This window comes from Mustela nigripes, chromosome 2 (assembly GCF_022355385.1).
Source record: "Mustela nigripes isolate SB6536 chromosome 2, MUSNIG.SB6536, whole genome shotgun sequence".
NCBI classification, from domain to species: domain Eukaryota; kingdom Metazoa; phylum Chordata; class Mammalia; order Carnivora; family Mustelidae; genus Mustela; species Mustela nigripes.
The window spans coordinates 100622591-100649943 of NC_081558.1; the positions used below are offsets into that span (position 1 = coordinate 100622591).

At 35.1% G+C, this 27353-nt stretch overlaps 1 protein-coding gene across 6 annotated transcripts in view; it reads right to left on the reverse strand.

Moving 5' to 3' along the window:
• The window catches only part of ZNF148 (zinc finger protein 148), a 120622-nt gene continuing 93269 nt past the window's right edge, over nucleotides 1–27353 (reverse strand). For all 6 annotated transcript variants that reach the window (XM_059391128.1, XM_059391124.1, XM_059391127.1 and 3 more), the window contains 2 exons: nucleotides 7979–8097; nucleotides 1–7628 (listed from right to left, as the gene is read on the reverse strand). In XM_059391128.1, the coding sequence (XP_059247111.1) occupies nucleotides 6030–7628; nucleotides 7979–8097 (1718 nt within the window). In that variant the 3' untranslated portion in view covers nucleotides 1–6029. The remainder of the gene's footprint in view (nucleotides 7629–7978; nucleotides 8098–27353) is intronic.

Genomic DNA, 27353 nt, shown 5'->3' on the forward strand with positions numbered 1-27353 from the left:
TGTACTCTGTATTTTTTTTTTATTTTTCAAACAGCAAGTATCCACATTTAAAATGCAGAATCTGCAAATATAAATTAGTCTAATAATCCAATTAAAAATAAAACAAAACAGCTTCCTTTAGTATCACAATACATAAAATGGTATTCTAAACCCCAAGTGGCAAGGTTAACTACATGACGACAATGCCAGAAGCTGTAAAACTCATTAAACCACTTAATGAATAGGTCAGTTTAAAGAACAGATCTATGTTCCATGACTATGCATGAAACGAGCTTCCACTGTATTATAAAGGCTCAGCAATTCATTCATGTCATAATATGGGGTCAAGCAAGATTTTATTTTTACAATGACAATTAAAAAATGCACTTAAACAAACAGAAGTCCTCCCGATTGTTTAAAAACAATTCTATTTGGAGGGTAAAATATATTTTAAAACACACTGACTTACCAGATTTCAACTGTCAGGCTGCTGACTACTGATGTGAAAGTTTGTATTTAAAAATATCACAAACATCTTTAACAGTGAAAATTTCAATGTGATAAGTTCCATTGCAAAGCAATTTTCACCTGAGTAGATTTTGAAATTTAGTGCTCATATATTTGGGGGGAGGTGGGGAAGGAAAGACCCACTTGTATAAGATACTGAGTTTAGAGTTGATTCTTTCACACAGATAACCCAGGGGGTTGAAGAAACATCTGTTGTGACCTTCCCAGGACACATGATGCCTTTCTCCTGGAAATTTGTTCTGACATTAAGAATTCTCAGTATCCACAATATTTCCATTTAGTTACCCATTCAAGCATAGCAACCCAATTCATTCAGTTTTATACAACAGTGTCTACATTATATACATGTTTAATTATCAATAGGAAATAGAAAATAAAAATTTACAGTGACTGAGAAAGGTCAGAAAATGGGATAGGAAAAGTAATACTGTATAATCAGAATATCCTATTATCCTACCAGTTTTAATGACAGGGTTTTTCTTTTATTAGTTGAAATACAAAGAAGGCATAGGGGATCCCAGGAAAATAACACTATATATCAGAAAATTCAACGTGCTCCACCATCAGGATTTCCATCACACATTTAATTTCTTCTGTACAATTTTTATAAACGTGTTTTTCTTTTCAAAATCATCAGATATCCAGATTAAATTCAGCACTACACAGTATGCCCTTGAAGTAAAATGAGGTTACCTGCTTTATTTGGATACCAAGTTCCCTTCCAGACAGCATTAAAATAAAGACAAGACTACACAGATAAAATCCAGTATAATTCAAATCCAACAATGAAAAATTTCCCCCATATTGTTGCAAAATTCGTTCTACTGAAATGCTTTGCTACAATAATAAAAAGCATACATTACATATAAAAGATACCAGTGTACTAAAAAGTGACAGAAGTGGACTAGCAAATCCTTCAAAGCACATTATTATATAAATGACTAGCATTTAAAAACATTTCTCCTATAAAATGTAGGTCATATACATTTATAAATTGGCGGTTTTATTTCTAAAGCAGTGATGTGTGTGTTCAAATAGTTAGCTGTTCTGTACAGTATAATATCTACTCGATTCAAACTACAATAGGTTTGTCTTTCTTTGTATTGAAGTTGAATAAATTCATCTGATCAGCTGAGAAATCAAGCTTGAAAAATAAGTATCTAAAAATCAAAGTAGAAAGTTTAGAATTATTGAAATGTATCTATGAAATATGAAGAGAACTATTTCACAATGGAGCTGAAGTCACCTCAAAACTTATGGGCTTGAATCTAAAACAGAAACAAATATTAAAATCCAAAGCAAACCACAAAGTTAGGTAGCAGTACAGAAGCAGGAAAAAAACAAAACAAAACAAAACAACACACCCCCTTCCTTCAGTGTGATGGGCACTAAGTTTTGCGGTCTTCCTCCATCTTGCAGAAGAGTGGTAAGGCCATTCAATGCTTAGTGAAAGTGAGTACAGATGAAGTCAGATGTAGCCTGTCTCCCCTGCAACTTCAATTATGCTGTGTAAACAGTGTTATGTTCCAACAGGAGGAACAATGGAATTTGCTTATAAAAACTGATTAAAGAGAATCATTATTAAATGAAATAAGGATAATTACTCTGAAATGTTTTTAGAACTTTCCTGATGCTACTTGTAAAGTTAGCACTGCTATGTATTATTGCTTACATACAGTACAACATCATATGCCTTCTAACATAAAGCAGTACTGTGATTTGTTTGTACATATTTACAGATTCTTAAAAACAAGCTGTAAAAACATTACATACTTTCAGACAATACAAATTAGCACATTGGTACTCACTTCAAAACAAATGGAATGCATAACATTAATAAACATCATAAAGGAAGACTCACATAAAAGTCCTTGATTGTCAAGACACGTTTATATATAAACTCTAACTGTGCAGAATTAAAGATTCAATCATAGGTACATCCTTATTTGATGAACCGTATTTACAGCATGGTATTGCATAAAAAAATAAAATAATGTTTACAGGGTTTTACTTTTTTATCCATTGGATTAAAGAAAGCAACAAACACAATAAGAAATGTTTGTCTGCTTTAGTTTTGTTTCCTACCAAAGTTTAAGTGAAAAAAAGGAAACATACGGTTTTATTTGCAGAATATAGCAAAAACAACTGGAAAATTATTTTCCCTGAAATAAAGCAATTTGAAACGGAAAAAGTTTAAATTAAATTGCAGTGTCAAAAAGTTTCTCATTGATTATAATAGTGCTTCTTCAAGTAATTATACTGTGAAAAAAGCAAGTTCTACTTTAAGATGTTCTATGTCTAAGAAATGTAGTACTACAGTAATGCCTACTTTTAAAGTTTCCCGGCTTTTTTTTTTTTTTTTTTTAAACAGCCCTTTAAAAACTCAAATTGGTAAAATGAAAGAAGTGGCGAAAGATCTAACCTAGCTGGCACTTTGCAAGTTTCTCTCTCCTGTGGAAATGAAAGCCTACCCTGAGCACAAGACCTCTTTTGCCTCTCAGGAAGGGAAAATTACCCGACCACTGACAGTCCTCAGCCAGAGCTAAAAGGATGGGTTTCTCTAGTACCAAGTAGAAAATCTCCAAGTAGATCCAAAGGATTTAAGAGCCACTCAAATATTCTGAACCAAATGAAATATGTGTACAATAAGATGTTAAAAAAAAAAAAAAAGAAAGCTTTTAGAAGATGTTTAACAGATACTCCCTCATCTAACACAAATCTGTTTCCAATCTTCAAACATGAGAATAGGTCCTAAGTGAAAAAGCATATCTCACTCACACGACCAAAAGCTCAATGGTATAAGAGCATATTTTAACAGAATAATTTGCTCACTGAGAGAAATGAGAAACACAAATTGCAAAAGGGTATCTCATATCCTCAATATTCTGAACTATGGCAGCACAAAAGGCTACTTACTTTTACTATTAATGCCCAGATAGAAATGAAGTAACTTTCTACACCCAAGTGGGGAAACCCAGACTGCTGAGATGTTTATCATATGATGATAATACAAGGTAACTCTGGTAGGCGTTTAGAATTTCACAGTTAAGAGAGGGATGACTACTATACTTAAATGGTGAATCAGTAAGTTATGCCAAAGTATCGCTTTTCTCAAAAATGCTTATAATGTGGTAGGAAAGTCTGCCATTACGTAGATTTAAAGAAATGTGTTGAAGACAGGAATGCAACACCTGCACTTCTGCTTGCATAACTACCATTTGCAAAGGCCTTCCTTCCTTCCTTAGCTTGCCCTAACTGCTGAGCAGTTAGAATGTGACTCTAAAAACTGTGCTGGTGATGTTAAAACAAACAAAAAACTGGATATTGTACCAAGAACCACATCAAAGTTGTTAACAGAACAAAATTTTTGACCAGACTCAAAATAAAAAATCAACCCAGGAAATAAAGGCCTATTATCAAATAGTAGTATGAGAAAAATTCAAATGCCTATATAGGATGAGCACAGTTTCATCTTTAACATCTCACCTGAACAAAGCCTTCTTGCAATTGTGTGATGTGTAACACAACACACATCATTCTTAAAAGTCAATAATGGCAGAACTTAAATATCTACTTCAAAGAAGTCTAAAATTCTTGAAAAATTTGGCAGCAAAGAAAGCTGTCAAATAGGAAAATTAGTATTTCAAGCAAAGCTTAATAACCAAAGTACAGACGAAACCACATTAAACATAATTTATACTCATTATCATAAAACACCAAAATATTCAAAATAATGTAAAAGATGTTAAGGGTGGATATTTTCTTTGTTCCCTTTCTTTATGAGAACACTCTTGGGATAATATTAAATAAAAGAAAAAATAATTTAAGTGTACAACATTCTATACTGAAATAAAGACTGCAGATCTACAGGGCCAATATAAATGTTAAAGTGGAAATTAGCAACAATAAATTTTCACCTTCCAAGGATATTAATTTTCGATTATCACTGGTGCTACACATCAGTATGTGCATTGTGACAAATTTGTTGGAAATAAAATAAACAAAAAGCTGGAACAAATTAAAGAGGATAATAATTAATAGAACTGTTATTTTCCAAAAATTGTAACTGTCCAATGTGTAACTCAAACCGTCATTCTTTAGAAAAGCATATATACGTGTTTATATAAAAGCACTATTTATTGTACCATGCTGTATTATTTTAAGACAAAGTATAAAAAAAAAACATTCGTGGTATAAGGATAAAGTCTGTAGTTTATTTAGATTTTGAAATGCAACAAAAAGTTTCCGATCACTCATCTAGCTGAAAAAGAAACTGTAGTTACTAGAATTAGTAAACACTTTTGGTTTGTAAAATTGTAATGAGCAGTGTTCATTAAAAAGTAATTCAAGATAAAATAAGCAATTAAAATGCCCATTTCTTTAGTTTCTCTGGATACTGTTTAATTATCCAATCTATCAAGATTCTAGAAAGAGAAGGATTAAACCAGGTTTTACAGTTCCAAAGATATCCAATTTCCTTTTATTGCCAAAAATTAAAATAGTCAATTATGAGATGATTATGACACAACCATATCAAACCTAAAAATCTAATTTTTTTTTTCCTTGAGAAATCAAAAATACCAAATAGATTCTAAGTGCTCTATGTTAACTGAAGTGTATATGTAAAGTAAAATACAATTAAGCTTTAAAACGTGGAATATACATTTTGTGTAAGCATTATGTTCTTGGGAATGTAATCTACAGAATATCTTTTTACTAAAACTTCAAAACCTTGATACCTGCACATGAAAAATCATAAAAAATATCTAAGTACAACTGTACAAAGAAACTGACACCAATATGCATACTTCCATAGAGAAGTGAATGCTTCAACAGTTATGTATTTTGGTAAAAGTTCTGAAAGTATGCATATTTTAAAAGTAATTAGGCTTTTAAATAGTGGAATCTTAGACTATCAGATTTTTATTACCTTTTTTCTCCAAAAAAAAAAAAAAAAAGTCAATATAATGCAAAATGAAAATCAAGGGTATATGGCATATCATTCTTTTTAAAAGGTGTTTTCTTGGTTTCTTTTTTCCCCCTACAGGACACGCTAATTTATTTAAGCCATAATCTCTTGACATTTAAACTTTTAAGTTTACTCTGTCTGTAAAGTATACTCAGATTCCCTGCTGAAGTGCAATGACTATGCTGAAAAACTTAGAAACAGTATGAGTAAATTTCACACAATTACTAATCTCCTAAGAATGTACAATGTTATCAGTTAGGAAACAATTGTGCGAAAGTCTTTTTTTTCCTTTTAAACGTGGTGTAGGTGGAATAGCAAGTTTCTGTTCTAAAACAAGTAATGCATTGCTTCTATAAAGGTGACAACATGTAAGGCAGTTCAAAGAATGCTGACTAACCAAACAAAATGCAGTTATTGGATTATCTTGCTATTCATATCAGCTTAACTTGTTTTAACGCATTGCTCTTAAATCTGTACAGCACTCCATTTTACACAGAGTAACCCCACTCTTGATTAATCTGTTCTAAAGTGCCAGTATTATTTACACTTTTTTTTAGCCAAAAGTCTGGCCAGTTGTGGCATCAGGTGAAGATGTCATCCCAGCTCTATTATCATTTACATTCACCAAGGGAAATTCTGGAAATTCAGCACTTGTCCCTGGTCCCCGAAGGTTCACCTGTCCATTGGCAGTGCTAAATTGAGTAGCTATTCCAGCTCTAGATCCATGATATGGAGCACGGAAGGGCTGTTCAAAGGAACTCATTTGGTAAGCTTGGTGGACAGGCTGAGCCTCAGCTTTTTTCTGAGAAGTCACTTGATCCAAAAAGTCCTGTGTTGATGTGGCAGAAGCATGGTTTGTCTCATCACCTGAAAAGGGAAACGAGTGCTGTGAATCACCAACTATTAGTCCAAAGTGGGACTTATCTGGAGTTGTTCTTAGTGGAGAATTCATTCCTGATCGAAAGCTGTTGATGGGCATGGCTGCATAGACTTGCTTGTCTATGGAAGAGAATGCTGGCTGATTTGGAAGGGTCTGGTTATCAGTCACAAAGTTAAGGCTCGGGCTATTCAAATAGGCATCATTTTGGCTAGTTCTGTCCAAAGCCTGCTGCAAAAACTTTGAGTATTCCTGCAACATGTTGGCTTTATCTGATGAGGATGCTTGGGAGCTTGATCCAACATTCTCTGCCTGGGTGACCTCAGGGACTTCTGAAGAATTTATTGATATGCTAGAAGTCACCTCAGTGTCCGCAACACTGAAGGATATCTCATGCTGTCCATTAGCTTTATGGGAGTAATGATCCAAGAGAGTCTGCAGTACCTCATCTGGAATAACATTTTTGTCATGGTTACTCTTAATCTCCACATTCAATGCCTGTGAATCCAGTATGGACGCCGTAGTACTTTCGTCAATGACACTTGCCACAGCCGCTTGTGTTACAGAAGGCTGAGAAGCTATAGTACCCACATTCAACGCATATTCCCTACTATTGTTACTTGCTGCTTGAAGATACCTCTTCTTCTTCAAAAACTGCATGGCATCATCATAATTAGTGCTACTGTGCACAGGTTTACTGGGCCCCTCTTGCAAATTATCAACCTGATCAATGTCAGCGTTGCCTTCTGAGTCCAGCAAAGCTTGTTTATCCACGAGTTCAAAAGCATACTTTGAAACTTTGCTCTCTTCGTATGTGGATAAAGGCGAAATTGTTTGATTTTGCTCCAGTGGCTGTTTCAGACTTCTCTTACTATTAATTTTTTTGAGAACCAACTTAGGTGGATGTATTTCTCCTGATGCATCTTCTAAATGTGATCCCCCAACTGAAGAATGTGGCATTTCAACAGCATACTCCGCTACCATATACTCATCTTTTACTTTAGTACTTGAAGAATAAAGAGGCAAGTAATCATTTTTGTCTTTCTTCAGGTCAGACTTGTCCAAAGCACTCTCTTTGTCCATCCCAGATGATTTTTTCTCAGTTTTCTGCCTTTTCTTTTTTGGCAGTGAGTTATCTTTTGGTGATGTAGAAAAGCCAGAATCTTCCTCAGAAGTCAGAAGGCCACCTTTGATGGCACATCTGTTTAGTTTTTTGTCATGATTTTCATGGCACATACGTTTATGTTTCAATACACGATCTGTTCTGGAAAAATACTGTCAAATTCAGATTTTGGCAGTCAGTTTTTTGTTTTAGTTTGTGTTTTTCGTGAAGCAAGAAAAGAAAAGAAAAAAAGCAATTAATATGAAGGTAGATATAAGTATAATAAAATAAGAAATTCCAAACTAATTTGTTCTGCCAGTTGTCTAGTGTAAATCTGATCAGCAGCAGTGGGGAAGTTCTTCACACGGTTCTAGTAGTAACGTTTTCTAATTTAGTTTAAAAGAATTATTTTATGATCTTAACTAGGATTGAAGAATTTCAGTGTCTATCATACCTCAACAAAGTGATTAAAAAAAACAACAACACCCAAAAACGAAAACAAACATTTCAAACCACCCCTTACCTGTAAACAGTATTCACACTGGTAAGGTTTTTCTCCACTATGAGTTCTCTTATGCCTTTCCATGTGATATTTTTGTATGAATCTCATACCACATTCATCACAGCGAAATGGTTTTTCACCTAGTACATAATATAGAAAATTTAAAACAAAACAAATATTGTAAAATAATGAATTACTTTACCACAAAAATCTCTAAATAAATGGCTCTTAAAAACTGCCATACTTTGCTCTTTTTAAATGACAAAAACTTGCTCCTATATTAAATGTATCATCCAATGTAATTTGTAAAAAAATATTTTGCTTTACAAAAACAAAAGACTGGCATGTGCCATTGGAAAGAAAAGACTGAAGGCAGGTATATTCAGTTTCCCTAACTTTCTATGTGTGTATATAACATACTCTTTCCATGAAGACCAGCAGTACCAGGAACTTAGAGCAATGTTAACACTGTTTCAGTAGAGTAGCTGATGCTTTACATCTTTTTTATTCAATTATACAAAATAATGTTTTAGAAAATTCTTTGAAAAAAGAAAATGTTACCCGTAGATAGTTCAACTCAACTCTTGGGTACATCTTTTCAATTCTTCATTTCTTTTCAACAATTATTATGGTTAAATGAAATCTGAATCCTAGGAAATATTCTTAAAAATCTAATTTATTAAAACATTAAAGAACTTAAATTAGAGACTAAGTTTCAAAAGGTGTGTTTATACCCTTTTTTCTCAACCCAAACCAGCATTTCTCATGTCCTTTTGGGGAATGAATCAAACTGAGTACTGCTAATCAGACACACAATTCCTGTCTCCACCCCCTCCACTTTATTTTTTTAAAGTTTCATAAGGACTGATTAGCTATAAGGAACCATTTCTATGAAGATCTAGAATAGTTTTTACTGATAAAACCACAATCAACAGAAGGATGTGACAGTAAGTTATCCTGAATAATAATACTTTTTTGGGAAGCCACTGTTTCAGACATTCAACCAAATCTTACTGAATACTTGCCCTCTCTACCCATAACCCTGCTGTAGGAGATTAAAAGTATAAGATCCATTACTTGGCCTCAAAGAGCTTAAAATGCTATTGGGAAAACAAGATAATACATTATAGAGAGACAACTAATAAACTATGTCAAGCTCTAGTTTACCTTTACAACATTATTTCTCACTACCTCTCCTCTTAGAAAACTTTTCCTCTAGCCACCAAAATACCTATCATCTTGAGCTTTTCTCCCTCTGCTGCAGATTCACACTGCTCCTTCAGTCAAGAATGCCCACCTAGGGGTGCCTGGGTGGCTTAGTTGAGAATCCAACTCTTGATTTCGGCTCAGGTCATGATCTCAGGGTCGTGGACTGAGCCCCATGAAGAACTCTGCACTCAATGCAGTCTGCTTGAGAGTCTTTCTCTCCTCTCCCTCTGCCCACCCCTCCCTGCTCTGACTCTCTAAAATAAATAAAATATTTCTTTTTAAAAAGAATGCTCACCTCTGTGTGTTCAAGGTGCCACACTTCCTTCAAGTCCCAACCCATATCCTCTGGGATTCTCTGCCCCACTCTTCCAGGGGAAAAGTATCTTTATCTTTTCTAAATTTCCACAGAACTTCATCTGAGCCTCTCCTATAGCTCTCATTACTATTACTGTCATCTCAGTAATTATTTTGTACATCTCTACTCTACCGGATCACATTTCTTTTGGTCTGAATCTGAGTCTAAATTATCTTCACATAACTCAAAATACTTTGTGCAATTTTCAAATGTCAAATGAATAACATAAATGGTTATTACAGTGGATTATTACTGGGGAAAATGTTACTGAGCTGGTATGATTTGGAAAAGCTTCTTGCAAGTATTTAGAATTTAAAGTTAATAGCACCTTTTTTTTTTTTTTTAAGATTTTATTTATTTATTTATTTATTTATTTGATGGAACACAAGCTAAGGGACTGAGAAAGGGAGAAGCAGGCTTCCCACTGAGCAGGGAGCCTGACATGGGGCCTGATCCCAGGACCCTGGGATCATGACCTGAGCCACCCAAGTGCCCTAGTAAATAGCACTTTTATTATTTTTTTTAATTTTTTAAAAAGATTTTATTTACTTACTTGAGAGAAAGAGAGTGAGAGAGAGCATGAGATGGGAGAGGGTCGGGGGAGAAGCAGACTCCCCGCTGAGCAGGGAACCCGATGCGGGACTCGATTCCGGGACTCAAGGATCATGACCTGAGCTGAAGGCAGTCGCTTAATCAACTGAGCCACCCAGGCACCCTGAATAGCACTTTTAAAGAGGATGTGTATATGATTAAAGCCAAAGAAAGAAAATGTAGTAGAAAGTAACAGAGAAACTAAGAATTTAGTTACTGTGAAATGTCCAGGAAAATGGTGCCTAAGAAAAGAATTTAATTTGGTGACGATTACTTGAAACTTTCAAGAATTCAATTTCCATTTAAAAAAAAAAAAAAAAGGAAAGGAAAGAAAAAAGAATGTGATTTCTGTAATTGCTATGGAGTTACCGAATTTTAGGGCTGAAAGAACCACAGAGACCCCAGAGGCTGATGGTGGTGTGGCAAATGATTCTAAGCATGCCACCTAGACTTTAGGACAGAGTAGTTCCACTTCTGTACACTGGGGTTTTAAGTAAGGACTCCAAGAGTTCAGAGGCTAGAAGAGCTTTACACAACTAATCAAAGCCACTTATTTCACAAAAAAGGAAATACTGAATTTCAGAAAAGTCAAGGCACTTGGCCAAAGGGTTAGTCAAGTGAATAACTAATGAAGTAATGGAAGCTGGGAAAGAAGACTACTTTTTTTTCTGTTTAGAACGCAATTTTTTTCTTTTCTTTTTTAAGAAGATCACTTATTAAGAAAGTTGGGAAGTGAAAGAAATGAAGGAGATGAGAAGCAGTAAATTAGGAGGCAGGCAATCCATTCAAGAGATATGTACTGGTAAGGATGGGGAAACTGATTTATCTGAAGCCAGAAAGGAAGGAGCCAAAGAAGAAGAGAAACGAAATACTAGAATAAACTGAAATACTATGGTTAATAATCAAACGACTAAATCTCAGAGGATCTAAGATGAAAAGGGAGGGTACAGGTCATGTTTTAGAAAAAAATAAACAACACTTCCATTTTTTGAAATAAAGAATGTAGATGATAGAGCTTATCAAGGTCAGAAGTTAAAGTCATTTCTCAAAAGTGAGAAAGGACAGAGGAGAAAGTTAGTGAGCTGATCAGAATTCAATTAATTCTGCATAGTAGTCATGGACTAGCAGACTTACTTTGTTTAAGATGGTTCATATTCTCCAATTAGATCTACAAATTTCTATAAATCTCAGAAATTGAGAACCTAATCCTAAAATTCATTTGGAAATGCAAGGGATAGAGAATAGCCAAAACAATCTTGAAAAAAAAAAAACCAAGTAAGACTCACACTTCCTAATTTCAAAACCTAGTACAAAGCTACAGTAATAAGTAAGATAGTGTGGTAATGGCATAAGGATAGACATATACACCAAAGAACAGAAATGAGAGTCCAGAAATAAACCTTTACATTTAAGATCAACTGATTTTCAACAAAGGTGCCAATACCCTTCAATGGAGGAAAAATACTCTTTTCAACAATGATGCTGGGGCAAATTATCCACATGAAAAAGAACAGAGTTGGATCCCTACTTTAATCATATATAAAACTTAACCCCAAACAGATTAAAGGCCTAAATGTTAGAAAACTGTAAAACATTTAGAAGAAAACATAGAAATATCTTGACCCTAGACTAGGCAATGATTTCTTAAACATGACAGCAAAAGTCCAATCAACCAAACAAAAAATACAATGTAGTTCATAAAAATTAAAAACGTTTGTTCCTCAAAAAATACTACCAAGAAAGTAAAAAGGAAGAAAGGTAGCTGCTGCGGGAAATAGTTTGGCAGCCCCTCAAAATGTTAAAGGATTACTGTATGTCCCAACAATTCTACTCCTATATACATCGCCAAAAGAAAACTCAAACAGATACTTGTACCTCAATGCTCATGGAAGCGGTATTCACAACAGCCAAAAGATGGAAACAATTCAGTGTCCATCAGCAGATGAATACATAGGAAAATGTGATATATACCACAATGATATATTATTCAGTCATAAAAAGAAATGGAATTCTGATATATGCTACGACATGGATGAACCTTGAAGAAATTATGCTAAATGAAAGAAGCCAGACATGAAAAGGACAAACATTGAATGATTCCACTTAGATGAGGTACCCAGAGCAGAAAACACACAGACAAAAGTAATAGAGGTTACCAGGGAGTGGGTGAGGGAGGAAAGGAGAGTTATACTGTTTAATGGTTAGAGGTTTTTGTTTGGTCACACAGTACTGTAAATATACTCATGCCACTAAATTCTATGCTTAAACATGATTAAAATGATGAACTTCCATTTTTTCTTTTAAAGTGAAAACATAACCCAGGGAAGGCGGAAAATTTGCAAATTATACATCTAACAAGGGCTATACAACCAGTATATGAAATGAACACTTACAACTCAACAGTTAAAAAGACAAATAATCTAAGAATAGGCAGTGGGTCTGAACAGACATTTCTCTGAAGATATGCAAATAGGCAATGAGTACATGAAAAGATGCTCAACATTATTACTCATTAGGGTAATGCAAATCAAGACCACAATGAGATACCACTTCACACCCAATAAGATAGTTAAAATAAAAAAGATAATCACAAATATTACCATGGATGTAAAGAATCTGCCCATATTTTTTTTTAAAGATTTTATTTATTTATTTGAGAGAGAGAGAATGAGAGAGAGAGAGAGAGAGAGAGAGCGAGCATGAGAAGTGGGAGGGTCAGAGGGAGAAGCAGACTCCCTGTAGAGCAGGAAGCCCAATGCGGAACTTGATCCCAGGACTCCAGGATCATGACCTGAGCCGAAGGCAGTCGCTTAACCAACTGAGCCACCCGGGCGTTCCTGCCCATATTTTCAAGACCCATTTGCAGTTTCATCTTTTAGGTTACATCTGATACATTTCTGGTTCATCTGAGGTTCATGTGACTATCAGTTTTCCCAACACAATTTACTGAGAAGTCCTACTTTTTGTGATCACTTCTTTATCAAAATTGCATACTAGTGATTTCCATGGGTCTATTTCTAGACCTTCAATTCTATTCTGTTTCATTGGTCTGACTATACATAATCCAGAATGAAAACGTTTTAGGACTTCATTATATACTTTATCATCTGGTGGAGCTAATCCCCCTTCTTGTTCTTCCAGTTTGTTTTATCTACTTTCCATATTATTTCAGAATTATCTTGTCTAGTACTTAAGGGTGAGAGGAAAGGACAGCTGCCTGAAATGTTTACACTAACTTACAAAAAACTGGTATCCTTCATGATGTTGACCTTTCTCACCAAAAAAAAGGTGGTGGGGGGGTATGCCCTCCTCTCATTTAACCAAATTTGGTTTCATGTCTTCAACAGTGTTTTAATGATTTCTTCATACGGGATTTTCCCACGTTTCTTGTTGTTGACACTGTAAATGAGGTATTTTCTTCTATTATATCTTCTACTGTGGGTGTATACAAAATATATGGTTTTCTACTTCACTAAATTTATAAGTTTGCAATAATTTTTCAGTTGACTCTCATGGATTTTTCAAGTATAAAATAATGTTGGTTGCAAAAATGGGTTTTTTGGCCTGTAATATTTTTCTTTTGTGTACTTCTGCTGGCTACTATCTCAAACATCATATTAAAAAGTAATAGTGATAATGTGCTCTATGTCTTATTCCTGACCTTGGCACTCTGGTATGTTTTTTGGATAAAAACAAAAAAATAAAATGACTGTTTCATATTTCACTAAGAAAAATAAACACTTCAAAGAAATTTATTTAGAAGAAAATCCCTTTATTGTTTTTCTCTTGAGGACCAGGGCCCTTCCACTAAAAAGAAAGACAACCTATACAGCATTTGAGTGATTTTAAGCATACTTGAGATATAACAAGAAGTTTGTAAATACTACTTACAATTCAGGAAAGCAGTAACACGGGGAGGAAAAAAAAAGGTGCTCCACTAATGGTAATTTCTAATTCTCAAGAGGCCTGGGATTTCTCTTCTAATTGCTGAGACCACAATTTCTTCCCACTGTGGTGTTTCTCCCTATTAATTTTAATACTGCACAAATTGAGCCTTTCATGTCTGATTGTTCTTCACAATTCCTTCCTTTATTTTCTGAGCTCTAATCAAAGTGGCCTTCTTGCAATTCCTAGAACTATCATGTTTTTTCTTTCCTTTAGGATCATTTTCCCCAAAACTCCTCCCCAAACCACTTCTCTGTTATGATAGTGAATTGCAAAGTGCTATATACTCAAGAAATGGTATCTACTGTTCTGATTAATAGGATGAAAGACACAAATATTTTAATAACGAAGTCTTCATAAAATCTAACCTATGCAAAGTTCACATGGCCTACCTAAGTAATATATACTGGACAGCAGAAAGAATCATCCATCTTTAGTAAGTCATAAAAAAGGGTAACTATAACAAAATTTACAACAATAAATATTACACTAACCAAAAAACAATCATGCACTACTGTGACAAGCATTATAAGTACTTAAAAATACAGGTTCTACAGCCAGACCAGCTGGGTTTTAATGCTGGTCCTCAGCATTTCTCAACTGTGAGAAATTGAGCATGTTACTTAAACTCTTAGGACTTGATAATCTTATCTGTTAAGTAAAAATATTAATAAAACATACCTCAGAACCAAATGTTAAATGAGATAACCTGTGGGAACTAATTTAAAAATGAAACCCGGTACACTTAACAGCTCAATAACTGTTAGGTATTAAAAATAGAAACGAAGAGGTTAATTAATAAATGATTATCATTATACTTACATATTGATTATAGTTACAACCCATTAGCTGGGCTATATATCCTAAATGTTTGAAACATTCTTAACTTACACGATAAATTTTGGAAAAGGGAAACAAGGCTGATTATTGAAATAAATACATGGGCTAGTAATCATATACTCAGTTATTTCCTTAAAACTTTAGGGAATTTAGAAAATATATCTTTGGCATATAGTCTTTCCAGGAGGTTAAATAGATCATTTATCTAAGAAGAACACATATACAAACATACCTCAGAGACACAGCAGGATTCAGTTCCAGACTACCACAATAAAGCAAATATTGTAACGACATGAGTCAAATGAATTTTGAAATTTCCCAGTGCTATACTGATACTCTATTATAGTCTATTAAGTATGCAAGAACACTGTGCCTAAAAAGAGCACATCCCTTAATTTAAAAATATATTACTGCTAAAAAATGCTAACCATCACCTAAGCTTTCAGCAAGTTGTAATCACTCATCACCATAACAAATATAATAATGAGAAAATTTGAAATGTGACTGAAGTGAAGTAAGCAAATGCTATTTGAAAAATGGCACTTAATAGACATGCATGAAGCAGAGTTGCCTCAAACCTTATTTAAAAAAAAAAAAAATGCAGTATCTGTGAAGCACAGTAAAGCAAAACACAATAAAGCAAGATATGCCTGTACTGTGCAGGAAACTATATTCTATAGGAAATAATCTGAGACTAAACTCTAACCAATGAAGTATTAATTAGGTCATTACATAAAAACTGTGAAGCTGCCACAGTAATACAAAGACATGTCAGTTAAATTAAACTGAAAACAAAACAAAAAAAACAAGAAGTCTTAATTTGACTAATGAGAAAAGTAGTTTTCCTGGGGAGCAAAGCTTTAAAAACAACCTTTCCCGTAGAATAGAATGGCTTTCTTTCCCTAGAATGGGGGTCAGGGAGAAACTTCAATTCTTGCCATTTTCAACTTTTAAAACTGGCAGAGGTGTCTGGGTGGCTGAGCTGGTTAGGCTTACACATCCTACTATTGTTGATTTCAGCTCAGGTCAGGAGCCTGCTTGAGGTTCCCTCCCTCCCTCAGCCTGCCCCTGCCAACTGCCACCCCCAACCCTGTGTGTGCCCTCCCTCTCTTTAAAAAAAAATAAAGAAAGAAACATTAGCAATATTTTCCCACCTTAAAAAAGTTGGGGGGCACCTGGGTGGCTCAGTGGGTTAGGCCTCTGCTTTCGGCTCAGGTCATGATCCCAGGGTCCTGGGATCGAGCCCCACATCTGGCTCTCTGCTCAGCGGGGAGCCTGCTTCCTCCTCTCTCTCTCTCTCTGCCTGCCTCTCTGCCTACTTGTGATCTCTGTCTGTCAAATAAATAAATAAAATCTTAAAAATAAATAAATAAATAAATAGGTTGGGGTAGTCACCTTCCCCTACAAAAGAAAATGGGGAAAACGTTCTTTCATTTCCTCTACACTTCTTTTCTTTTGTGGAGCTATGAAATTATGTATTTGCACTGAAATTTTTTAAATGGTCTAGTTTCTGTAAGATGAAACAGCAAATGACCGGTGGGGAGTTGTTTTTTGACTTACATTTTTAGACTTCTGCTTTATTAAACAGACAACACTGAAAAATAATCACCTCCAGAAAGAGCAAAATCCCAGCAGACCCTATTCACAATTTTAAAGATTTAAGTATGAGTTGGTCTAGGAATTATATGAGAAAAATAAACGAACACTGTTCGAATTCTAAAAATAAACACCACCACACATTCTACATTATAGAAGCATTAAAAAAAAAAAAAAAACAAGGAGTGAAAATGACAAATTGTAGTGTTTGTATATTTGCAGCCTTGGCAGATACAGTATACTATCTGTATACTGTATACGTCCCAATTTTCATACCTGCCAGCAGTATATATGGGTTCCTAGTGATCCACATCCTTCTAAGTACTTGGTAAAGTGTGTATTTTTCATTTTAGCCATTCTGGGGTGTGTTCAAATGGTATCAGATTGCAATCTTAAGTAATCTTCCTTATGGCTAATGAAACAGAGTATCCTTTCCTGTGTTTTCTAATCATCTGGATATCCTTTTTGTGTGTTAAGTGACTGTTCAAGAGTTCTCCCCACTCTTCTATTAGCTTGTCTTTTCCATGGTAGCTTAGTAGTTCTGTACATGTCAGGCTTAGTTTTCACTTCCTTTTTTAAAAAATTGTTATGTTAGTCACCATGCAGTACATCATTAGTCTGTGATGTAGTGTTCCAATGTTCACTGTTTGCTTGTAACACCCAGGGCTGCATACAATCCGTGTCCTCCTTAATACCCACTCATCCCCCAACCCTGCTCCCTTCTAAAACTCTCCATTTGTTTCCCCGACTCCATTTGTTTTCTTTCTTTTTTTTTTTTTTTTTAAGATTTATTTGACAGACAGAGACACAGTGAGAGAAGGAACACAAGCAGGGAGAGTGGGAGAGAGAGAAGCAGGCTAACTGCTGAGCAGGGAACCTGATACAGAGCTCGATCCCAGGACCCTGGGCCCATGACCTGAGCTGAAGGCAGATGCTTAACCAACTGTGCCACCCAAGCACCCCCAGTTTTCACTTTCTTAATGGAATCTTTAATGAACAGAAAGTCTTAAAATTAATGTAACTCAATTTGTCTATTTTTTCTATCATGACTAATACTTTCTATATCTCAGCTGAAAAAGGTTCTAGTCATCTTTTCTCCCCCTCTGTGATATTTTCTAGTGATAGCTTCTATTTCACTAACCTTCTCTTTCATTATCTCTATTCTTCCATTAAGCCTATGTTAGGTATATCCTGTACATCAATTATTTTTTCAGTTCTAGAATTTCCATTTTCTTTTTTGATGGACTGCAATTTTCTGGTAAAATTCTCCACGTTTTTGCCTACTTCCTATATCTTTTCTACGATTTTCTTAAAACTTACTAGTCACAGTTTAAAATATAAAGTCCTGGGGTGCCTGTGTGGTTTAGTTGGTAAAGTGTCTGCCTTCAGCTCAGGTCATGATCCCAGGTTTCTGGGATCAAGCCCCACATCAGGTGCCCCGCTCAGCAGTTAGCCTGCTTTCCCTCCCTCTGCCTGCTGCTCCCTTTTTTTGTGCTCTGTGTCAAATAAATAATAAATAAAATCCTTAAAAAAAATACGTGAAATTTGAAGCCCCTTTCAACTAACTCTTACTACCTCAGCCAGAGACTGTTTTAAATGTCTCTATTTTTCCTCTTAACTTTCTGTGATTCTGTCCTATTATTTGGTATGCACTGAATGCAAAACACTATGCATGAAAAACTGTAGAGGCTCTAGATGATATTAATGTCTCTTAAAGAGGGTTCACCCTTTCTTCTGAGCACTTATGAAGGGGTTGAGAATTTAAATCCTCAAATGGATTAGGCCAGTCTGAGATGGGGTTATTTTATAGCAAGTCCAAGATTCTGGCTTTTCAAAATAAGAAATGCTTCTTCTCTTCTCCATTTCCTGTCAACCATCAAAAAATGGCCAGTGACAGCAAACTGCCTGACTGCTTTAAAACTTAGTAGCACCTACAATACTTCTACAATAGTACTTCTAAATTTTTATATAATCTGTTCTAATAGTACCAAGTCCCTATGAATTTCATTATGGACTTTTAGATTATTCACTGTGAATGAGGATCATTGCTTACTGAGATTGTGCCATTTATTTAATACATAATGTGTTAACATCATTTTAATTGTTGCAAAGCATGAATCTGCCAAATTACATTCTATATATTAGAATAAATACAAATAAATTACATGTTAAAAATATTTTCCAAAGGAAATTTATTTTCCCTATGATGTAAATTAAATTCTTTTAGTGCTTCAGTCTGGTATTAAACACTGATGTGAAATTCAGTTTAACCAGTTTTTTAAATAATAGAGGTTATGTAAGAACACTAATCTTACCCACGGAATATAAAAAAGTATTCATATTATTTGAAATATGTAATAAAACTTATATTTCATATTAATAGGCAAAAAAATGAAGCCTAATATTTCTATCAAATTTTTAGTTTGGATTTCTGCATATTTCAAAAATAACTAATGTAGATTCATTATCATTTTACTTTTATTTTATATTTACACTTAGAAATATAAATTTAATACTGTATGTAAAAATGAAATTAAATGTAACATTACTTTGGAAAATACCAAGAGGTCTTTCAAGAAAACAATGATTTTTCTATTAATTCAAAAAAACAAGTTTATGGGAGAAAAAACTACATATCACATATCTGATATTCAGTAAGTACATAAAGAACACTCAAAATGCACAATAAAAATAAACAATCCAACTTTTTTAATGGGCAAAAGAATCAAAGAGACACTTAACCACCTCCAAATACATATATTTACATGCAGATGGCAAATAAGCACATAAAAAGATGCTCAACATGTTTGGTCCTTAATGAAATGCAAGTTAAAACCACAATGAGAGACAAGTACATGCCTGTTAGAATGACTAAAATGAAATGTGATGATGACGAGTGCTGTCAAGGATACAGATGAAATGAAAGGCTCTTAAGTTACTATAGAAGGCAAAATGTATAGTCACTTGGGAAAACAGTTTAGTGGCTTCTTACAAAAGCTAAGCATACACTTAACGATATGACCCACAATTCCACTTCCGGGTGGTTTCCCAAGTGAGGTGAAAGTATATTCACTAAACAGCTGTATGCAAATTCTTATAGTAAATGCTTACAGAAGCTTCATTCATAAGCACCAAAAACTAGAAAACCACCAAACTATACCTCAATTGGAGAATGAATGAACCAACTGTGGTATATCCATACAGCAGAAAAATGTTCAGAAATAAAAAAGAATGAAATACTGATACATTAACAACATGGAGGACTTTCAAATGCAGTACAGTAAGTGGAAGAAGTCAGACTCAAAGGTTACCACCCATATAGTTTATAGGATATTTTGAAACAGGTAAAGAATGGGAATTGGGGAGGGGTTAACCTTAGAAAGATATGGAGGAGTTTTGGGGAGTGCTGGAACTGTTCTGTATCTTTTTTTTCTTTTTAGAGAGCAAGAGCACAAGAGAGGGGTGGGCAGAGGGAGAGGGAGGCAGAGAATCTTAAGCAGCTTCCACGCCTAGCATGCCTAACACGCACAGAGCCAAACATGGGGCTTGATTGTAAAACCCTGAGTTGAAAATAACAGTCAGATGCTTTAACCTACTGAGCCACCCAGGCTCCATGCCCAGTGTGGAGCCTAACGCAGGACTTGAACTCATGACCCTGAGATCAAGACCTGAGCTGAGATCAAGAGTCGGACATTTAACCAACTGAGCCAGCCAGGCACTCCCTGTTCTGTAGCTTGATTGTGGTGGTGCTTACACAAATGTATATATTTATACATTCGTATACATACTGGATACACTAAAAAATAGTAAAGTCTATTGTATGTAAATTGTACCTTAGTTTAAAATAATTTAAAAAAGAAGTCTGAAGTCAAGAAAACATACTTCCCTTAAGATGAAAAAGGTAATGAAAATTTAAACATCTAAATGTGTATCTGTATAAAACATTAGAAAAATTCCAAGCTATTTTGCAAAATAAATCACTATTATTAGCCCATCTTCCTCCAAAAGATCAAAACTTTCCAACTCATTGATGAAAACATTGGTACTAGGAACTAACTCTGAAGTTCTCTCTTGATTATTTTGATTTTCTCAGTGAAACAATAATCAGGCAATCAGCTGAAAGTGAGAGGGCAAGAGGAAATGTTGGAAGTTTATGAAAAGGAGAAGGTATGAACTATTCGTTTGAGAGAAAAGTAGTCAAGCTTTTTCGGTAAAAGATCAGATAGTGAATATTTTAGGCTTTCAAAGTCCTATAATCTCTGTTACAACTACTCAACTCTGTTACTTGTTGGGAGAAAACAGCCACTGATATTCCATAAAGGAATGGATATTGCTATGTTTCGATATAATTTTAATTATAATTAACAGGAAGCAGGTGAAACTGCCCCCTGGGCTGAAATATGGACCCCATCTAGATGACTGGACTAAGGAACTACGTGCTTTCCAGCAGGCATTAAGGGTCCTGCTTAACATTTAAAGTGACCCTAATTCAGGATAGCTTTCTATTTTATTCCAGAGATTGAGGAAGTTAAATTTCCCGAAGTTGTGATTTAGCCGAGTATTATATATGAGAGAGAGAGGAAAAAGTGTTGAGTGTAAGTAAGAGAGTGGTTATGATAAATGAGGACAGAATTTAAACTGAAAAGGAAAAGAGATGATGAGGAAAAGGAATGCTAGTGAAAGGGAGGTAGAATCACTGGATTATAGGTCCTAGTAGAGACAAAAGGCTGTTAAAAACTAAGTAGAAGAAGGCACCAGCAGAATTGATAGGAGGCAGTGCTTGGAAAATGAGAAACAAATCAGGAAGAGATTAAGGTTTGGTAGCCACTAGCCTAAGGTATGACCAAGTGTGAAGCAGAATGAATGACAAGATCGTCAACAAAGCAGAGGTCTAAGAGCTGAAAGTAGGACGTTCAAAGAATAAATTTTGACAGTAGTCAGCAAACTTGTCTATGAAGAGCAAAAAAGAGCCAGATAATAAATATATTAAGCTTTGTGGGTAAAGAGGTAAAATCAAGGATATTGCACACATACTTATATACCAAAAGAGAAAAAAACTTTCACATATTCTTATTGATGATATTCAACACATCATGATGGTAATAATGATAATAACAGAATATAATTTCGGCCTCACAGATGTACTAATGATAAGACTGGAATTATTCTTTATGGGAGGACATAGCATATCACTGAATTGGGGTTCAAAGTTAGTGTTCCCTATCATCAAAGTTGATTACAAATGTTTATCTGCTAATGCTGATCTGTAATGAGATTTTACATATTCTTTAAAACTGTTTTGTCACAAAAACACTCACATTAATCCAGAAAAATTTAATTTTAATTAAAGTGTCATTCATCACTTGGAAGGCATTTCTAGAACTCTATTAGATTCTTTTCTTGATATTTGCCTTTTGCATGCCATTACACTGCAGATTAATTACATCCTACTGAAGAGGAGGTAGAATTACGGTTTAATGGGGGTGAAATATGAAAATTTCTTTTGCACTGACATCAAGGTCTAAAATCGGATGAAAATAAAGTTCAAGGTTGGAAAACGTTATCCACCCCATACGTGTGTGAGAATGGAGATTTTGCTTCTTGTAACTTTTAACAACATAGCAAGTGTATAAAGCAGTATTTTGTGATTCAACATTAGCAGCTGTGAAAACAACTTTACAATAGAAGTTTAACTATAAGCATTGCTTTCCCCTCATAGTATTAACTAAGAAACATTTTCAAATCTTCAGTACAAGCTTATTTCCAAAGCCATTTTCCAGTGTTTTATAAAATAGTGGTTGACAGTAGTTCTTCTCATTCTGAAAAACTCCCAATGAAACTTGACCAATTCTAACATATTAAACTGCTGTGCAGTCGGTAAGTCAGGATATTCACTTCTGTATCAGACAAAAATTCATGGGAGCAATAATGGTTAAATCCATTAGACCAAACAGATTATTGCTGACACTACTGGTTCATGGACACATAATAAATTCAAATGTTTTCCACAAAGTACTGCTCATGTAATACAATGAATAGTCCATAAACTTTAAATGCTTTACATTTTCTCAAGCTTTGTAAATTAGTCCAACTGAACATTTTCAGCTCTACACATACTTCCCCACCATCAGCTGTTAACACATCTTAGTGGAGTCCACTTGGGATTACATACTGAAATAACGTTTTCTCATGCATTCTTTTTAAGGAAATAAAACTATCTTATTGAGATTTAATTCACATACCATGCAATTCAACCATTTAAAGTGTATTACTCCATTTTGAAAATATTCTTGCCTATAGTTGTTCCACAAAGGCTAATTCTTCAGTCACTTCAAACCTGGCATTGTCTCCTTGAATAAATAACAACTGGGTAGTACTGGTAACATCTGTCAACTCATCAAGAGCCAAGGAAACCATTTGAAATTACTTGTCTTGTTTTATAATTGACTACTGATGTTGCTCCATGCAGGATTTCATTTGAAAACCAGGGTACCAAAATAAAAGTTTAAAAACCATTAGCCTTTACTACTTTCACTGTTAGTTGCTGCCATTTAAACTGCTATTAAATTTCATCTATCCTTATTCTTCCTTAAAATATCCTTCATAGCCATTTCATTCAATTTCTAGTCTTAATGCCTTGTTCAAAAGTTCAACCTTCATTACTTTGCCAGAGTATGATAGTAGTATTCCTAAGAAATCTCATTATAAAAGCAATTGTTGCAATAAGAGAGGAAAAAAAGAAAGACTGGAATTAGTTTCAGAAGTTACTTCCCTACAGGGAAAAAGAAACTTTAATAGCTAATTAATTAATCTAAAACCCGAACACTGCTGAGCAAATAAATTCAGACTGTTAAAAGAAGCAGCAGCTTCGACTTTCCAATTCAGTGTTGTAATGCTTTAATGTAAACTTGGTTTATACACAATATTCAGGCACATATTTACCATTCAAGAACCTTCATCCAAAATGTAAAGGCGAAGTAAATATAACAGCTTGGAAATACAAAATATCACATGCAATACATGGGAAGAAATGACCAAAAAATCCTATTTTCTGCTAAAATAGTCTGTTACCATTGTCTATTTCTTGGCTACAATCTTACTCTTAATAAGAGTACTCTTGGGCGCCTGGGTGGCTCAGTGGTTAAGCCGCTGCCTTCGGCTCAGGTCATGATCTCAAGGTCCTGGGATCGAGTCCCGCATCGGGCTCTCTGCTCAGCGGGGAGCCTGCTTCCTCCTCTCTCTCTCTCTGCCTGCCTCTCTGCCTACTTGTGATTTCTCTCTGTCAAATAAATAAATAAAATCTTTAAAAAAAAAAAAAAAAAAAAGAGTACTCTTAATAAGATATTAAGATATTACTCTTAATATCATAAAAAACCTATATAACACCAGTTAGCCGTTGAGCAAATTCTCCTTCTAAATAATAATCTAGAAGTCTCAATATTTAAGCAGAACATCAAAAAATGTTTTTAGTAGGTAACTTCTACCCCCACTTCCTGTAACAATCATTCTCTTCTCCATCCCTGCTTAACATCTCATCTCCTTAATAAAAGCCCCCCAAATGTCTCCTGCCTAATCCCTAATTTTTTATGCCCATGCCTTCTGCATAAGGAAAACCTCTGTAGTTTTCACTGAATCCTAACATTTTAAATTAATACCTTTCAGTTCCAGGCTCCCATGAGCCCATCCTCCATTTCCTCCCAAATCTGACATTAGAAAAATAAAACATCTAAACAGGCAGATTTTTCTGCAGAGATAAAAGTTAGACCTCAAAACTCCAGAGTCAACACTAATCAGACTCCATGCCCCTCCCCCTCTATCCAATGATATAGAACTAAAAGGCGAGGTAGACAAGAACATACCTAACTGAATTTTAAGGATGAAGACAGTTCTTCCATTATATAAGTGTAATAGGCCTATATATAGAATACTATGTAGCTTCAAACAAAAGCAATATGAACTGCTCTTTTTGTGCTGGTATTCATTTTATTTTTTCACAACTGTATTTGTCTTTTTAAATTTTAAGTAATTAATCTGGGGCACCTGAGTGGCTCAGTCCATTAAGCGTCTGCTCTCAGCTCAGGTCATGATCCCAAGGTCCTGGGACTGAACCCCACATCGGGCTCCCTGCTCATAGCAGAGTCTGCTTTCTCCTTCTCCTTCTATCCATCTCCCCACCTACTTGCTCACACCCTCTCTCTCAAATAAATAAAATCTTTTAAGAAAAAAATCTAGAGTGCCTGGGTGGCTCAGTTGGTTGGGCAACTGCCTTTGGCTCAGGTCATGATCCTGGAGTCCTGGGATCAAGTCCTGCATCGGGCTCCCTGCTCTGCTTGACGAGGAGTCTGCTTCTCTCTCTGACCCTCCCCCTGTCTCGTGCTCGCTCTCTCTCTCTCTCTCTCTAATAAATAAATAAAATCTTTTTAAAAAAACTATAATCAAGTTAATTCCCCAAGGCAATTAAGAGTTAACTGAATATATTTTCTAGAATAATTAAAATGTGCACTGAAAATTTTTGCTTAGCAATTATTCTTTATGTGCCCTTAGAAAGTCAAAATCAAAACAGATAATGAAATGTAGGTAAGGAAGAATCAGCTAAGTCCTGTAAAGAATTTACAGAAGAAAAAAAAAGATTACAGACAGATGAAAATAGATGGGGGAGGGGGATCAATAAACTTCTAGTTAATTTGTCTATCAACTTCTTTACACAGCTGTGAGGAAGAGACAATAGCAAGTCCTATAAGAAATAAAGTGATGGAAGTACTTCCATCAATAATCAGTAGTACAAACAGCATAAAAGCAGCACAGGAGATGAAGCTGGAGAGAAATAACTACATTAGGATGTCAATCCTATCATAGTTGCTTAACAGTATCATGAAGTTAGACTCTCCAAAAGATCTACAGAAGAGTAAAGTTATAAATATGTAGAAGCAGTTACTATTATTGTGGCTGCTTTCAAAGAACGTCAAAACACTTCCATAAAATTCAAATCAAAATTGAAAATGATTACATTTAAGAACTTTTGAAGAACAGAAACTCTTCAGAGATAACAACTAAGGATCTTCAAAGTATTCAGAAAAATAAGAATGAATGACCTTGATAAGTAAATTTAGATTGCCTTAAATATTCTAAATCCTATTTCTTCATCCTGTGTCCCAGACAGTACATTTTGTCAGTCACTCTTCCACCAAAGGCCCAAATAAATACATGAATTCTGAAACTATGTGTCATTCGAAGTCTGTCAAATGAAAAACTTATTAACAACAAAAAAATTTAGTCAGCCAGTCCAGATATCTGAAAACTAAATTAATTAAAGATGTGAAAGGCATAAGTGTTGGCCATCCACTCAACTGGGTTCTGGAATAATAAGCAGTAGTTGTCAAAAAGACAGCTTCAAATATTGGAGCATCTCCACATGCTTGAATTCAAGGAAGTAATTGGGTATTTTTCCAAAAGAACTTGGAGAAAACCCCAAAGCATCAGATCTAGATTCAACTGTCTTAATGCTTTATCTTCTGTCAAGTGTGAAATAATTGGGGGTACAAGCGGTGAGGGAAAAACTCACATTAAAGGAAGACAAACTAACAAGTGAAAAAGTAACTTGCCTTGTTCTAGACAAACAACATCTTCTAAACTAACTGAAAATGATTTAAAAACAAACAAACAAAACTGAGAAACTGCTCCCAGAAGTAACTTTAAAAAATTCAGGAAATTCTATGTGTTTACTCAAATGCGGGGAGTCCCTTTTCGGCTCTTTTCCTGAAAATTAGTGCATCCTATACCATTCAAAAATGAAGAGGATCTAAAGTCCAAAAAACATTAACTTTGTTTTACTCTAATACTCAGTGGTTTCCAAGTTTTGCCTACTTCTCACAAACTGGTCAAAACTGAAGCAATATTTTTTTTTTTTTAAGATTTTATTTATTTATTTGACAGACAAAGGTCACAGGTAGGCAGAGAGGCAGGCAGAGAGAGAGGAGGAAGCAGGCTCCCTGCTGAGCAGAGAGCCCAATGCGGGGCTTGATCCCAGGACCCTGAGATCATGACCTGAGCCGAGGGCAGAGGTTTAACCCACTGAGCCACCCAGGCGCCCCCAATATTACATTTCTTGAAGCTTAACGGTGTTGCTTTGTTTAAAAAACTTTTATTAATATCCGAAAGTAAACTTGATTAATAATCTTGCTATTTTCTGAATTATTCTTCATATTAATTATTGTTAACAAAAAGGAAACACATTCATCGAACTTCCAGTTTTCTTCACAAACCAATAATATTCTTCCAATATGGCATTTATGTGCCCTGATATTTTATAATGCTTACTGGATTATAAATAAATGGCACGTCTTAACTTGGCATCAAAATCCAACAATATGATTCTAAAATCAAGGTTTCTAGTCTTATCTTCTCATCTCCACTTGACACTCCCCATCCCCGCCTTTTCTGCTCTACTCAGAATCGTCATTTACACATTGTCCATCTTGGCTCTGTTTACTCCTTATCAGGTGAAATCTGCTCTGTACCCCTACAACCACAGACTTCATTTCAGGCAGGCATACCCAAGCAAGGCATACCCTTGCAACCCAAGCAAGGCATATCCAGGCAACCTGCAAGCTCTAAGCCCAAGACCAGGAGAAGTTCTGCTCTTCCATGAACAAAATAAAACCTCCATGTTTGAAACCAACAGTTTTGGGGTGCTTGGGTAGCTCAGTCAATCACCCAACTCCTGACCTTATGGTCCTGAGATCAAGCCTTGCAATTGGGACACAGGTTGGGCATGAAGCCTGCTTAAGATTCTGTCTCTGCCTCTGCCCCTCTCTTCCACCCTCTTTCTCCCTCTCTTAAAACAAACAAACAAACAAAAAG